General features: G+C 37.4%; 1 protein-coding gene across 4 annotated transcripts in view; it reads left to right on the forward strand.

Moving 5' to 3' along the window:
- The window catches only part of LOC117435313 (chromodomain Y-like protein), a 141442-nt gene that overhangs the window by 121160 nt on the left and 3596 nt on the right, over positions 1-16686 (forward strand). For all 4 annotated transcript variants that reach the window (XM_034058372.3, XM_059014831.1, XM_034058373.3 and 1 more), the window contains 2 exons: positions 8216-8388; positions 8492-8702. In XM_034058372.3, the coding sequence (XP_033914263.1) occupies positions 8216-8388; positions 8492-8702 (384 nt within the window). The remainder of the gene's footprint in view (positions 1-8215; positions 8389-8491; positions 8703-16686) is intronic.

A 16686-nucleotide genomic window follows, 5' to 3' on the forward strand; every position in this document is an offset into this window, starting at 1 on the left:
ACTGCTCTTTGTACTAGCGGCGGCTAAATAGACAGATGCGCTCACTGAGACCCTCGTTATCATAATTGAATAATTTGCATTGCTCTTAAGCTTACATAGGGCACAGTGCAAAATAATTGCATGGCCACAGTGCAATTTGAATTTTGCATCTGCAATTATTTGCACTGCGCCTATACTTGCATCTACCCCTAGATCTTTTTTGGCACCAGTTCAGCACAACCTCTATCTTCCACCAGAGGGCGCTGGTACTCTGAATGTCTTTCAATAGAATTGTAAATTAGCCTTTTGATGTGTGGTCTGCTGATGTTGCCAGATAAGCGGTTTAACTGTCACCATTAGAATATTGATGGCCCATTCATAATGTAGTCTGCAGAACCATCTGTTTTAATTAAAATCAGATCCTGTGTTTATAAAAGTATAACAAATGTTTGTTTGAAGCTTGGTATTTGAATGGAAGTATAAACCATTGTGGGGGTACTCCTAGAGATAATGTCTGAAAGCATTGAGTAAAATTGCAGCGAGAATAAAATATATTTGATTTATATAAATCCTTGTAGAATGGACACATACATATATTTAAATATATTATAAATTGTTATTTCCTCAACATCAACTTGTATAGTGTATTGGTGGACCACCATTGTTTTGACAGCAGGGTCAATGTATTTTATTTGTTTTTTATTTAGAAGACGCCTTTATCCAAGGCGACTTACAGAGACTCGGGTGTGTGAACTATGCATCAGCTGCAGAGTCACTTACAATTACGTCTCACCCGAAAGACGGAGCACAAGGAGGTTAAGTGACTTGCTCAGGGTCACACAATGAGTCAGTGGCTGAGCCAGGATATGAACCGGGGACCTTCTGGTTACAAGCACTTTTCTTTAACCACTGGACCACACAGCCTACCGATTACAGCTGGCAGCATTGTCGTGTCATCCAGAACTGTTGGATTCCTTCTATTTATTATTATTTATTTATTTATTTCTTATCAGATGCCCTTATCCAGGGCGATTTACAATTGTTACAAAATATCACAGTTCAAAGTATTGCATTATAAAATATCACATTATAGAATATCATAATACAGATAAGCGCATTTATGAAAGTGCAATAATATTAAATTCAAGCAAGAGCAAAATAAAGAATACAGTAAATTGTAAGTAAGAGTGACTAAGAGCAGTTAAAATTTATAGTAATTATGTATTTATGTATTTATAGTATTTATGTTTGCTTATATGAGTATAGGGCAGCAGTGTGGAGTAGAGGTTAGCGCTTTGGACTCTTGACCGGAGGGTTGTGGGTTCAATCCCAGGTGGAGGACACCGCTGCTGTACCCTTGAGCAAGGTACTTTACCTTGATTGCTCCAGTAAAAACCCAACTGTATAAATGGGTAATTGTATGTAAAAATAAAAGTGATATCTTGTAACAATTGTAAGTCGCCCTGGATAAGGGCGTCTGCTAAGAAATAATAATTTATACAGTAATAATACAGTAAGTAGTTATAGTTAGGAGCAGTAGTTGAGTGCATCAAGGTATGGAGCAGTTCAGTGTATATTACACACACAGTTCCCACCACTTAGAACGGGTGCGCTTGTGTTAATGTGATTCACCCGCAGTAAGCGATGGACGGTATAAACACCCACACAATAACCTGACATTCAAAATGTCCCCCCAATCACCAGTACAGTAAACAAAACAAACATGTATGCGGTTAAAAATCTTTGACACTCTACACTAATAAAAAAATATATATTAAAACCTATGAATATATTAAAAAGGAAGTGCAAGTAATGCAAGTGCAGAAATGTACAGTACAGATAGGTTACATTACTGCAAATTGTTTCCAGGGTAGAACTCTGTGATACGCACCTGGATGGTCTGTTTTTGCAAGTATGGACGGCAAACTTTCTCAGCGTTTTCTAAAAACGCTTTATATCCAGATGCTGCTCCATAGCACGCCACAGTGTTAGAAGCGCAGCATGCACGCTTACATCATCGGTGTCTGTTTCAGGCAGAGTGTCCTGGTCGCCAAGGAGACACAGCTGAGAATTCTTCCTCTGACCACCTTCTGGTGTCAGGGTTTCAGTTTTGGTTGTATTTGTCAGCACTGTCCTCAACAACAGAAACCCCAGCTTTTTGAAGCAACGTTGCATTGTTTGCTGACTGACAGAATTCCAAGCATGCTTAGCAAGCGCAAAGCATCTAATTGACATTTTATTTACACACTGAATTTTCGTGCTGATGCACATCGCTTTTCTCTTTCCAGCCAGGCTTGCTGTTGCAGTCAGTGCTGTTTTTTCAAACTGTAAATCTGACGCTGAGTACAGGGATTAAATAGCCAAGGTAAATAGCCAAGGTACAGATTACTACAGTATAAGCAGTGTGTTTGTTATTTAAATCTATGTGAATGGCACATGAGATCCAAACAGCTGAGTTTGCCCGAAATATACAGCGTGCTTAACATGGTATAAACGATGCCTTTGTTATTGAAATCAATGGGAATGGCAAACAGCAAACACTATTTGTCATATATAAACGCTGCCTTAAATAACCCTGGACGGTGTAAGTGGTGGGTACTCTGTGGGTGGGGGTGTGTGTGTATGAATGACTTGGTGGTTGGGAATTCTGGCCTGTGATTTGGTTAAAACATCATAGGAGCAAAAATAGATTGAATTATTGATCATCCTCTGGGCAATAGTCTCCATCTGTCATGTGATTGGTTCACATCACTGTCAGTCCTGCCCCTTTTCAAAAGAACGCAAGAGAAAATGGCAAAATGTGAACACTGCTCAATAGCAATTCTGGGACATAACAGAAAATGAATTACAAAACCTACTACGAAAGAAACACAAACAATAAAATGGTGATTTAAAACGTCACTGTCACTGTTTTCTGACTCTCTGAAATTCAACTTGACAAAAACGGGTGGGATATAAACTGGATTATGCAGCAGTCAGCAAACTAGACGGAGACAGAGAATAACTGCTAACTACGAGGTATGAACCTCAGAAATATTTTATGTTATTTATTTATTTATGTTATTTATTTACTTATGCTGTACCAGCTATATTTAAACAAAATATATAAAGTCCTATTTACTATCCAACATATTTAATATCCAATATTAACTATGTACTGCAGACTCAGCCATAGTGGAAAATGAAATGCCCTTCGGGAAGACTATTGTTACCTCCAGGGTGCAATGCAGCTTTGGGCATTATAGCCCCCTGTCGGTAACTATACTAGGGACCTAGGGACCTGTTATATTTTTTTTGTTGAATGAGTGTGGTTGTGCTGCTCACTACACCAGCTTCATTCTCCTTGTGTGTGTGTGTGTGTGTGCGTGTGTGTGAGGTGATTGTGTCACTGTTGGTGAGGGGCAGGAATGAAGCCTGAGCTTTTAGTGTAGTAGTTAGCATGTTTGCCTAGCACACCAAAGATCACTGGATCGAAAACGGGGGGGAAACTTTTTTCTTTTAATATTAATTATACTATTTTACTAACATTTTTGTTCATTTTATATATTAAATATATTGATGGTTATAGTAAAATTAAACGTCCTCTCTTGAAAACTATACATTTTTACATATATGTTTTTTGCTGAGAGAGATTATCTGTATTTGGTTTTATTACTGTCAATATTGTATCTGCAATAGTTTTCTGACCAGTCACTTTTGAGCCAACTCAAGTTCAGCTGTGTATGTGAATGTGTTTGTTTGTGTTTGTGTTTGGTGGGTGGAGGATAGTATTACTTACATGATTTGAATTAATGTATATGACACAGAGGGATTCCCTAAAACAATCCCGTATTAGCGGACTTGTGCTTGTTTATTATCTTGAATTATCTTTTTTTTTTTTTTAGTCGAGGAGATGAGTGATAGTCAGACATGCTGTGCTTCATTTAAAAATACTGTTTTACCTATGCATATCTATTTTGACAGTACAGATTTGTGTCTCTGGCACATCCTTTGCATTTTCACAATTTCGGACGTTAATTTCAGAGACTTTAAAGATGTGGGTAATCATTAGTATAATCATGAAATACTGTACAGTAATAATTAAATAAATAAATAAATAAATAAATAAATAAATAATAATACTTTATATATCGTGCCTAAATGCAGAGCATCTCAAAGCACTGTACAATACAAAACACAGTAACCAAAAAAAAATAAATTATGATGTGCTGGTTGGATAAAAAACCTGGACCGTTAGTGGTTCCCCAGGACTGGATTGTGAAACACTGGGAGCTGTATCTAGAGAACTACTTCTCTGATTGTGATGAAACTTGGTTACAGTATTCTTTATGAAGAGTATCAGAATATGGGGGTGTATGGACTCTTTCTGTCGTCTTTACCTACTCTTATAAATAGCACAGATATATACTGTGTTTAAACTGTATCTAGAAAACTACTTACACTGATGTAGTGATTATAATTTAACACGCTGAAGTATTGAAAAGCTAAACACTTTGTGAAGAAAAAACTAATCATGTGTATTATATATAAACCTGTGCCAGTGTTTAACATATATGCACCTGTGACGTGTTTAATCAAGATTACAAAAATAGCCAGTTTTACTTTTTGTGCTCTATAATAGAATATACAGACTTTCTAACTATAAATATATTCTCAAAAGGAAGGAAATTATTTTGCAAAAAATGTTGTTAATGCATCAGTTAAGGTTGATATTAAAACAACAAAAGTAGGGACATGCAATGTTAGGGTTTTTAACCCTAATTCTGCATTGCCTCCCACTCCCTTACAAGCAGTGGAAGGGGCAAGGCAACACAAGCTACCAAAGACAGCCGTCATCAGTTAAAACAAACAACATACAACTCTCTGCAGATAACACAAGAGACATCCATCATCATGGTCCACTAGGTGTATGAGGTCTACTACCATGCCAGTGTGTTGGGGGGGTTGTGTCCAGTGGTGTAGTGGTAAATAAAAAAGTGGGTAAACTCCCCTGTTTAGTGTTTGAGGCCATGCAGTGGCATGGTAGGAACTTAGGTTAACCTTCTTTTCCAGGTTTTTTAATTGGGGTTGGTGGACATCGGAGGCAAAAATGAGAGTTCAAAATAATTAATCTTAAAAAAATTAATCTTAAAAAAAAATGAACGTGTTAATCGCAGACGTTAATTGCGAGTAATAGCCTTGAACAGAGCATTAACATAACATAAACAACCAATCACAGAACATTCACACAAACAGAACACGCAGTCCAGTGGCCACACCCCCCAGCTCGCGCCACAGTTCTGACTGAGAGCTGTCAGCTGTCAGTCTAGCGTGTAGCAGCGCAACACAGAGATGCTCACCGTTAACATATCTTGTCTTTAACCCAGGATTTGCAAATAACAGGAGTGTAAAAAAAAAGAGTAAACTCTGTATCCCTTATACGAGAAGTGGGTAAACGCTATGTTGCCCAAATTCAAAGTGGGTAAACACCGTTTACCTGCGTATACCCTCGACTACACAACTGGTCGTGTCTATCTGGGCACAGCTTATGCAGGTCTAGTAGGAGACAGATGCATAATAGTAGCACTAACATCACACTGTATCTCTATGAATTCCACTGCCAAGATCAGTGGCATCCACATGTTTGATGGGCATCAGTTTGTTGGGTGTGGGGTGGGGAACAGCATGCAGGGCAACATGAGGAGGTCTATATGTGGTAAATCGTGATACACAGGTGCTTGACAGGAGGACTACCAATAGTGCTGTAATATGAATCTATGTCCTAGCATAACTTTCTATTGGAATTGCAGATGTTCAATGGCATAATAGTCTTTTGCAAGGGAGGAAGGGGTGATGGGCCGGCATTAGCATTCATAGTAACATGTATAGTGGGAATAGGAGCTTTAAGAACTGTACACCCGTGCAACAGATATATGACACAATTACATTGTCACCTGCAAAAATGGAAGGGTATGAGGTACACTGTTATGAAACATTATTGTTAGTATAACTGCTAAGTCCACATCTTCGTTAGTTTTGGTTAAAATTAAAAAAAAAAAAAAAAAAAAAAAAAAAAAATTAACCTTAATATATGATCAAATCAAAGTTTAACACACATTTAGTCGTCGTAATACCAACATGCTATTATTTTATTAGAAGCGAGTGTTATGCAAACTGTAACTGTGTACTGTCCATTGTATTGTCTCTTATCACTGACTTGACTCAAACTAATATTAACTGTCATTTAAAGTTTGGAATTCACCTATTTACACAATGCATATACTGTAAAATAGTGTAGTCTTTTGAAGGACAGTCTACAAGATTTGCTATATCAAGAAAAAATATATGCAAACTAATCAAAGATGCATTTTAGTGAAACCACACTAGGTGTGTCTATGTTTGATAATTACAGGTAGGCTAATGCAAAATTATACAAGCGCGGTAACTTCCATAATATACAGAAATGCATTTGGCTAATGCGTGCATCAGCTTACAAAAATTCAAAGTCCTTCAGGTTCCTCGTTGATCCATTCTCTTAAAGCAATAGGCATACCATCTGGCCCAGGTGTGAATCGCTGAGTTGGTATAAGCAGAATATATGTGGCCATCACATCCTTGTATGGGAACCTCATTTATGTTTATGGATACATTATTTCAGTTTATTAGAAAGCCAACCTTGTTGTTGTCCCAGCTTTTGTACATTGACTAAAAGATAAGCTGTATGCACAAAAGCATTTGATACAGTGAGATATGTAGACACGTTTTAGGTTCATAAATAACTATTTTATGGGTTCACAATGAACTTCACAACAAAACTTGCAGACAACATTCATAAGCTCCAGTTTAAAAGATCTTTTGCATGTCTGCAACTTAACTTCCTGGAAACACAAACTGGAAGGGCAACATTATTTTGTGTATCATTGAGTGTGCTGCAGCTTTAATTCAAAGATGTGAGAAGCAAACGTATTCTACCTTGTATTGCTTTTACCACAACCTCTTCTTGCTGCATGCCATTTTTGTTGGTAATGTAAATAAATAAACAACTAAGACCATTCTACCGTGATACATTTCCACCCCTCATTTCAAAATATTGAATATGGATCTTTTAGTTCTTGAAAGGAGTACAAATTGCTGTGTGAAATACAACAATTTACAAACACTTGTTTAGTAATAGTGTGGCAGGGCTGAGGCCCTGCACCTGTAAATTTATGTTTTTGTTTTGTTGTAAATAAAATTTGGGTAATTTGGAAATACGTTTTGTGTTTGATACGGCATGGCTGGGGGTTAGAATTATCTCCCTGTCTAATTGAACTTCATGTACAGCAGGTGGCCAGGTGTTGATTGATGAATTGATTATCATTTAATCCTGGCCACATGCCTTTAAAAAGGGGCTGTGTAGAGCCAGGGTGAGTGAACCAAATATGTGACCTTGGTATTTAGAAAAAGGATTTATTTAGGGGATTGTAATCCCACCCCAGTTTATTGAGTGCATGTTAGGCAGAAAGTTTTATAGGTAAAATAATACTGGTTGCCTAAATGAATTCACCCGCTAAGAGTACAGTACGACGATACAAAGTTTTAAAAAGTGTAATCCGACAGCAACTAAATCAACCACATTTTCATTAATATTGAATGTTCTGGCTTGAGTTTATAACTGGAGAGGGCCCCCACAGGCAGAATTACTTTAGGCTACATGTAAATATGTTTAAATGCAAATAAACAGAATAACAGGCATGCATATATTTGTCCAATTGCTCCCCATTCATCACTATTACATAAAAGCAGAGTTGTTGTGTTTTTTTATATATATAATGTTAAACTGCAAATACGATCTGGTACATCCTGCAATGATACTGTGCATTAGGAACATAGGCAACATTAATAATAAGAATATTATCCTATTATACACATACTATATATCACGTAACAAAATACATAACATTCAATTAAACTTTGGCTTTGTAAAAATAAAAAAATTAATAATATCCCCGACTTCCTGTCTCGAAAAAAAATCCACTTTTGTGGCTGATAGGGTTTTATCTTCCAACAACATTTACAGGAAGGCCACACTGGCCCTGCTGTTATTTTAATGAATTTTCCATGCTACAGGTCATTCACAAGGTTCAAGAGTTCATGCTTTTACAACTCTCAGGGTTTTTTTTTAATTTTCCACATATGAATGTATCCTTAATGACTGTGTTGGATGAGTCTCTCGGATTAATTGGTTTTTGTAAACCAGGAGTGTTTGTTGTTTCAGGTAATGAAGGAAGTCCAGAGTGCACTGAACACTGCAGCTGCTGACGACAGTAAACTGGTTTTGCTGAGTGCTGTGGGGAGTGTCTTTTGCTGTGGTCTTGATTTTATTTATTTTATTCGGAGATTAACAGATGACCGAAAGAGGGAAAGCGTCAAAATGGCTGAAGCTATCAAGTAAGATTTGATTTTCATTTATTTGTAAATGAAAAGTGTGTGCTGTCCAAAATCTCTGTAATGCAGATACAAAATGTTTTGTTTTTTGTACTTTATTTTTCAGCAACTTTGTGAATACTTTTATTCAGTTTAAGAAACCTATTATAGTGGCTGTGAACGGTCCTGCAGTTGGACTTGGAGCATCGATATTGCCTTTATGTGATGTGGTTTGGGCAAATGAGAAGGCCTGGTTTCAAACACCATATACTACGTTTGGGCAGACTCCAGATGGCTGTTCATCTCTCACATTCCCTAGGATAATGGGGGTGGCTTCTGTAAGTATATAATAACACAAATTCACATTCCTTCACTTTATTGTTGACTGAACCTTTACTCCCACATAACCGGTTTCCATAAAGAACAGTCACACTGTGTAATGATATTAATGTTACAAAAAACCTGTTCTGCAAAAAGAAATTCCAATGACTTTTACTATGATGTCTATGTATATCTATTAGTGCTGGGACAAATATCTGAACAAACATTATTTTACACGTATTCGAAGGCAAAAAGAAAAAATCTGTGTCCGTCAGAAATTACTTTATCTTTAATTTATATATAAATAATATTATACAGTGCTCCAGATAAGGTTTTGGATCTGGGAGTAACTTACCCTGTAATTTTAACACTGTGAGAGAGTAAAATGTAATTTCAGGGGATAAAGGCAACATTATCTTGAAGTCATGAGTAATCTCGATAAATGCTGTACTCTCTTTAATGGTAACGGGGTAGGCATTAAAAAAGAGGCTTCCATTTTTTCGAGGTATCACACTGACTGCAAATTAGATTAAATTCTTAAACTCAGTGAACATGTTAAAACTTCAATATGAAGTCATACAGATAAATAAAATAAGGAAATGCATTAAGTTATAAAACAGTTTAATATTATACATACACGTTACAGGCATATTGTGAAATCAGGCAATACCTAAAACTTTCAGGCATTTTGCAAAATGACTGATTTTAGGAGCATCCCATTACACTATTTGCATGTTTTACTCGGTCATTTCGCAAAATGCCTAAATATTTCAGTCATTTTGTGAAATGACTGTTTCACTCGATTACATGAATTGCCTAAAAGTTGAATTGCATTTCATGAAATGACTGGTGTCAAGAGCATTCTATTACACTATTTGACCGATTCAAGGTTAATTAAAAGAGTGAGGAGACTCTGTCATTTTTGTGTTAGCATTGATTACATGAATATTTAAAATGTCAACTTTTCAGAATGTTCACTGCATGTCTTGTTTGTAATAACAGATTATAATCAGGGGTTCACATACATTTTATCATTAGGCTCTCACATGAGTACCAGCAGAAATGGTTTGGTACTCACCAAAATAAGGGGTCATTATCCAATCATTGTCTAGCTCCACCTCTTCCTCCGACAGTTCAAACAATTGGGATGTCAAGGATCAGGGGCAGCAGTGTGGAGTAGTGGTTAGGGCTCTGGACTCTTGACCGGAGGGTCGTGGGTTCAATCCCCGGTGGAGGACACTGCTGCTGTACCCTTGAGCAAGGTACTTTACCCAGATTGCTCCAGTAAAAACCCAGCTGTATAAATGGATAATTGTATGTAAAAAATAATGTGTAAAAAATAATGTAATTGAATGTACAAAATAATGTGATATCTTGTAACAATTGTAAGTCGCCCTGGATAAGGGCGTCTGCTAAGAAATAAATAATAATAATAATAATAATAATAATAATAATCAGGGGTGTAAATTTGGAGCTAGATTCTAGTGCCAGGGTACCTCCTATAGCACGAGCGACATTAAATTCTGGCGCCAGTAGACATGTTTAATTTATTTATTTATTTTTTTGTATTTGTTAGCAACCATAGGTGGTGATAGATTCTCATTGGGTCTGGACTACTCACATGACCCCCCCACACTCATCCACATACACAGGAGAGAAGGCTATTTATTTCAATAGCCTACCACCAAATTCCAGCCCTGGTGATTCAAAAGCAAAAAAACAGAACACTTCTTCACTTGTTGAACACGTTATCTTGACGGCACAACGGTATTTATAGAAGGATATAACTGAGGGAAAAGAGTATTATTTTCAGTAAAATGCTTAAGTAAATGTATTTTTTTAAACTCAAGTATAAATGTAATGGCTCTGAAACATCGACACCTCCTCCTCTCATCCACGCTTGGGAAGCGAGCTTCCACAGCACCACTCCCCGTAACTACATCCCTCTTCTCTGAATGGACAGCTAAATCGAGATCCCTGCTATCATTGGTTGTTTCAAGTGTCCATCAAAAGAACATTATTTATGTTATGATTATGAACTGGAGTGATTCCACCTATCACTCTCAATTTTTTATTTTATTTTATATAACCTTGAAGCAGCCAATAAGAACGCCTGCAGGAATGGACTTTTTAGTGAATCGGAACCCTCTGGCCTTAAGTGAAATATGGGGACTGGTATTTAATTATGGTCAGAGATAATAAACTCAGTTACCCGGAGATCATTGACAGATCCCAGAGACCTTGAGACTCAATAGAAAATCGGGATGTTAGGCAGGTATGGGTCACAACTAGATAATATGCTTGACCATGTAAGCGTGAGCACCCTCGCTGGCTATATGAAAAATGCTTTCCAGTAAAAAAATGTACTGACGGTATGTAATTTGTTTTTTATTGGTGCGCATGCATACCTGCATACCAGTTATGTGAACTCCTGATTGTAATGATTATAATAAGAGATGCTTCTCTCATGGTGTAAGGACTAAGTTTGTGCAGCCAGAACTTTATAGCCCCAAACTACACAGAATGTGTCTCTTATACCAGAAGGTTCATATGGGGCATCTCTCATAGTACATACATATTTTATGAAGTGAAGAATGTTTTTTTTTTCCATGAAAATGTATATATAGCATTAATTGAGCTACTACAGTAAACTTAAAAAAAGAACATCATAATAATCAAATATTTTAGCATAGAATACTTAAATTTAGGTATTTTATGCATTATTGTAACACTAGTTATATCTCAGACTTAAATGAACTTGAACTGGTGAGACAACCTCTCTCAAAAGGTTTTTATTCTGGATACAAAGCATTTTCATGATTTAATTATTTTTTTAATTTTAGGAAATAGAATTCATGGATGCATAGCACAGTGTTTTAAATTACATTTGGGATTGGGAAGATGTGGGAACAAATTTAACACCATACTGGATACAACTAAATGCAGCAAAAATGTTTGAGTTAATAATACCAAATAACCAGGGATTAGGCATTTCACGTAATGCCTAACTACTATTACAATATCCCTGTAACATTAAACGTTGTATATCATTTACATTTTTATTATAAACAATATATTTATTTTCATTTTATATTAAAAATGTTTTTCAAAAGTGCATCCTATGACTGGCCATAAACACGGGTTTAACACTAGAACCGCCAGATTTTCGAACTACTACGTGGGTCACTGTGACCCATACATTTTTAAACTGCTTCGTTATGAAAATTTAAAGACATATTATCGGATATAACTGAAAAGTTTTATTCATAAACATCATATCTAACATTTGCATCGCAGAAACAACGTATTTAAATGGAAAATTAAACATAAAGACTTTATTTTTAAAATGAGTGCATATACAGCACGACTACAAACAGTGAAAAAATATAATAAAATATACATTTCAAAAGAAACAGGTATATACATATACCCGTGTACAGGTGTAAACGGGAACATGTACACACAAAACTATAAAAATGAAATCATTGTTTCTAATACTACATAAAAAGAAAATATAACACTACTTCCGCTATGACGGCTGCATTGTACTCTATGGAGGAGCGTACGCATCTGCCAGCTGACTGTGCCTGCATCCAGTTGTAAACACAGACACAGTTCCATTATTATTATTATTATTATTATTATTATTATTATTATTATTGCTTGCGATTGTAAGTCGCCCTGGATAAGGGCGTCTGCTAAGAAATAAATAATAATAATAATAATAATAATATTATTATTATTATTATTACACTATGTAACACAATTTTTGTTCCTGGATAGTAAGTGTTATTTCCTAATTGCTTATGCTTCAAAAGTATAGAAAATGGCTATTATTCCCCACAAACTTTGCTTTTGTGACCAGGACAGTGATATTTTGAAATTTACCTATTTCCAATGAGAAAACGGGCGAATTTGTGTCTTTTCGTTCACATAAAGTCAGAAAAAAACAACAAATGAATCCAAATTAACATGTATTTATACTAAAGTAATACAAAAATGACTACAAAAGATTTAGAAGTGAGTAGTTTTTCGAGATTTACGATTATACTGTAAATCACTTTCACGAATCAGCCCCCAAATGTAGTCTCCCATCATGTTCTTGTTATACTGTCCTTGGTAGCGGCGTTCAAAGTCCAGTATATCCTGGTGGAAGCGCTCGCCTTGCTCCTCCGAGTACGCTCCCATGTTCTCCTTGAATTTATCAAGATGAGCATCAAGGATATGGACTTTGAGGGACATCCTACAGCCCAATGTGCCGTAGTTCTTCACCAGAGTCTCAACCAGCTCCACATAGTTTTCGGCCTTGTGATTGCCCAGGAAGCCCCGAACCACTGCGACAAAGTTGTTCTAAGCCGCTTTCTCCTTACTAGTGAGCTTCTTGGGGAATTCATTGCACTCCAGTATCTTCTTTATCTGTGGTCCGACGAAGACACCGGCTTTGACCTTTGCCTCAGACAGCTTAGGGAAGAAGTCTTGAAGGTACTTGAAGGCTGCCGACTCCTTATCTGGAGCTCTGACAAATTGTTTCATAAGGCCCAATTTGATGTGCAGTGGTGGCATCAGCACCTTCCGGGGGTCCACCAGTGGCTCCCACTTGACGTTGTTCCTCCCCACAGAGAACTCGGTCCGCTGTGGCCAGTCCCGCCTGTGGTAGTGCGCCTTGGTGTCCCTGCTGTCGCAAAGGCAAAGATAGCAGGGAAACTTGGTAAAACCGCCTTGGAGACCCATCAGGAATGCCACCATTTTGAAGTCTCCTATGACCTCCCAGCCGTACTCATCATACTTCAAGGCGTCCAGCAAGGTCTTGATGCTGTTGTAATCCTCTTTGAGGTGCACCAAGTGAGCCAGGGGAAGAGACGGGTACTTGTTACCATTATGGAGCAGCACGGCTTTGAGGCTCCTGGATGAGCTGTCAATGAAGAGGCGCCACTCATTCTGGTGACAGGCGATTCCGATTGCCTCGAACAGACTGGTCACATTGTGGCAGAAGCAGAGCCCATCTTGACGGGTGAAGAAGCTGGAAAAAGGTTGGTGACGCTTCCTCTGATCTGCGACTTGCACACTTTCATCCAACAAGTTCCACTGCTTGAGCCTAGACGTCAAAAGCTCGGCATTGGGCTTGGTGATACCAAGATCTCTAATCAAGTCGTTGAGGTCTTTTTGGTTGGGGTAGTATGGGTTTCTCTCCTCAGCTCCACCACTGAAATTGTCATCTGAATCTACAACGTCTTCCTCGCTCTCTGACTTGCTGCTCTCTTCTAAAGACGGCTGCTCTCTCTCCGGAGGAGTGGGTACGGGGAGCTCATGGCAGTGTGGCACCGGGGCGATGGATGAAGGAAGGTCCGGATACGTGATAGCAGGTGCATTCTTGCCAGTCCGACGTTTGGAAGGGTCCACCATGCAGAAGTAGCAGTTGCTTGAGTGGTCAGTGGGTTCCCGCCAAATTCTTGGGATAGTGAACTTCATGGCTCTTAATGTGTAAGAGATTCTCACAACATTTTTCATATATGATATATTTTTTCAATAACATTGAAAATTGTAAAACATTTTCAAATTAAAAACTTTTACAATTTTAAAAATTAACACATTTTATAACATAAAATTCCGAGCAACAATTGTCCATCTTACCTTCCAGAGTTTTTTTGCAGTGCTCGCAGGTGAAATGAGGTGCCCAGGGTTTGTCTTGATCCCCGACAGGCATGCCGAAATATGCCTTGTAGGCCTCACACATCTTAGCAGATGCTTCCACGGAGTACTTTTTCGCTCTTGTCTTGATAAATTGGCCGCAGACATAGCAAAATGCGTCTGCTGGATGCTTGCAGCTTATTGATGCCATCTCAGAAAAATGCAGATATGTATCCACTTAGGCAGCTGGAACTAAATTGAACTGGTGGGCTTAAGGCCCTTGTATTTATACTACTATTTATATTACTGGAAAGTTCTAGAAAGCTCTAGAAGTTACTCCAAGTTTACTCAGCACTGAATCTATCTGGAACGTTCTGGAAAATAGGTAAATTTCAAAATATCACTGTCCTGGTCACAAAAGCAAAGTTTGTGGGGAATAATAGCCATTTTCTATACTTTTGAAGCATAAGCAATTAGGAAATAACACTTACTACCCAGGAACAAAAAATAAATAAAAATTGTTACACTGTGTTATTTGTTTATGTAGCAGACGCCTTTATCCAAGGCGACTTACAGAGACTAGGGTGTGTGAACTATGCATCAGCTGTAGAGTCACTTACAATTACGTCTCACCCGAAAGACGGAGCACAAGGAGGTTAAATGACTTGCTCAGGGTCACACAATGAGTCAGTGGCTGAGGTGGGATTTGAACCGGGGACCTCCTGGTTACAAGCCCTTTTCTTTAACCACTGGACCACACAGCCTCTTGGACGTTATTGTGTAAACACGTGTAAACTGGTACATACAAACCAGTAAAACCAAAATGTGTTTTTTTTTTCTAATACTAATATAAAGAAAGAATATATAACATACGTTTCATATTAGGCACAAGTTGTTATCCTACCTGTCATTTCAGTTTGCTGTATGCATCTGAGTGCAGCTTGCCATATTCCAATCAAAATGACTACTTTCAAGGTTAAATATTTCCTTCTGATATATTCCCAGTTGCATTTGTGGAACAAAATGAAGTATTGTTGTCTCTAGGTAAATTGTCTGTAAACATGTCTTTTCAAAACTACTTTATTTGTAGACTGAACTACAGTCTTAGTGGAAGACTGTAAATATGATTCTCACAAATAGTGCTAGACATTTGTTTACTGAACCGTTGTAATATAATTCTTAGGTTTACCTGCTTATTTTAATGCCAGCAATGTTGAGATACTTGTTGGAATATTGTTTAAAAATTGTATAATGCAACAAAAATATATTAAAAGGGTTAATGCGTGGCTGAAGGTTTCTCACTGATAATTTACCCTCTCAGTCAAACTGGCACGTTTCTCAGTATCTAAAAAGCTTAGAGGGAATGCTGATTGCTATTATTGCACACCCCTATTAAATATGTACTGCAGAGCTCATAGTGGAAAATTAAATGCCCTTCGGGAAGAATATTGTTACCTCCACGGTGCAATGTCCCCTGTCGGTAACAATAGTCTTCCCTCAGGGCAATAATTTTCCACTATGGTCCTCCTCTCCAGTCCATATTTACTATATATTGTAGCTGAGACCCTTGCTTGTCAGCTACTTGCCACTGTCACTGCTGCTGAGTCCTGTCAGCACACCACTGGCAGGCATGGAGCAGTGTGGGGCATTCTCCTGGGGTACCCTGACTCTCAGCTTAGATCAGCCCCATGTTCTGTTGTGCTGCTGTTCATTCTATTTGCTTAATAAAAGAGCTATCTTTTTTTGGAAGAAAAAAGTTGTATGCTTGGATTCTTAAACTGAAGATCAACACAGCCATTATTGGTCCCCTATTTACTTTTGGCTGTCAAAAAACGTAAGCATTTTAAACAGAGTCCAGATTAATCTACGCACGCCACACTAGCTGCCAAATATGTGCATGCGAAGTTGCTGCCAGTGGTGCTTCAAATTTAGGAATTGAGTCAATCGTGGAATATTTATGTCTGCAATATGATACTGCCCAGGTACGTCACTCCAACTTGCAAAATAAATGTTTATTGTGAAGAACTATGTTTATTGCGAAGACACAACAATGGCAGGGATTATAAAAAAATATAAAAAAAAAATTTAAAATGTGTTGTTGTCTTCTTTGTTTTTAATTGAAATACATACTTTTTTTTTTTTTTTTTTTTTTTTTTTTTTTTTTTAAACCATAACTGCTGTATTGCATTTTTTGTAAGGCCTTTCTCACTTCTGGGATATTTTCAACTTCAATACAGTGTTACATATAATGGCTTTGGTAACATTTTTAAAAGATACAAATATGAAAATTCCATGTTCATCCTAGCCCTAATATCTAAACTATACTATACTAGATTTGTTATCAATTATGTTTCACTGCTTCTGAAGCTAATG

This window comes from Acipenser ruthenus, chromosome 3 (assembly GCF_902713425.1).
Source record: "Acipenser ruthenus chromosome 3, fAciRut3.2 maternal haplotype, whole genome shotgun sequence".
In the NCBI taxonomy this organism is placed as follows: domain Eukaryota; kingdom Metazoa; phylum Chordata; class Actinopteri; order Acipenseriformes; family Acipenseridae; genus Acipenser; species Acipenser ruthenus.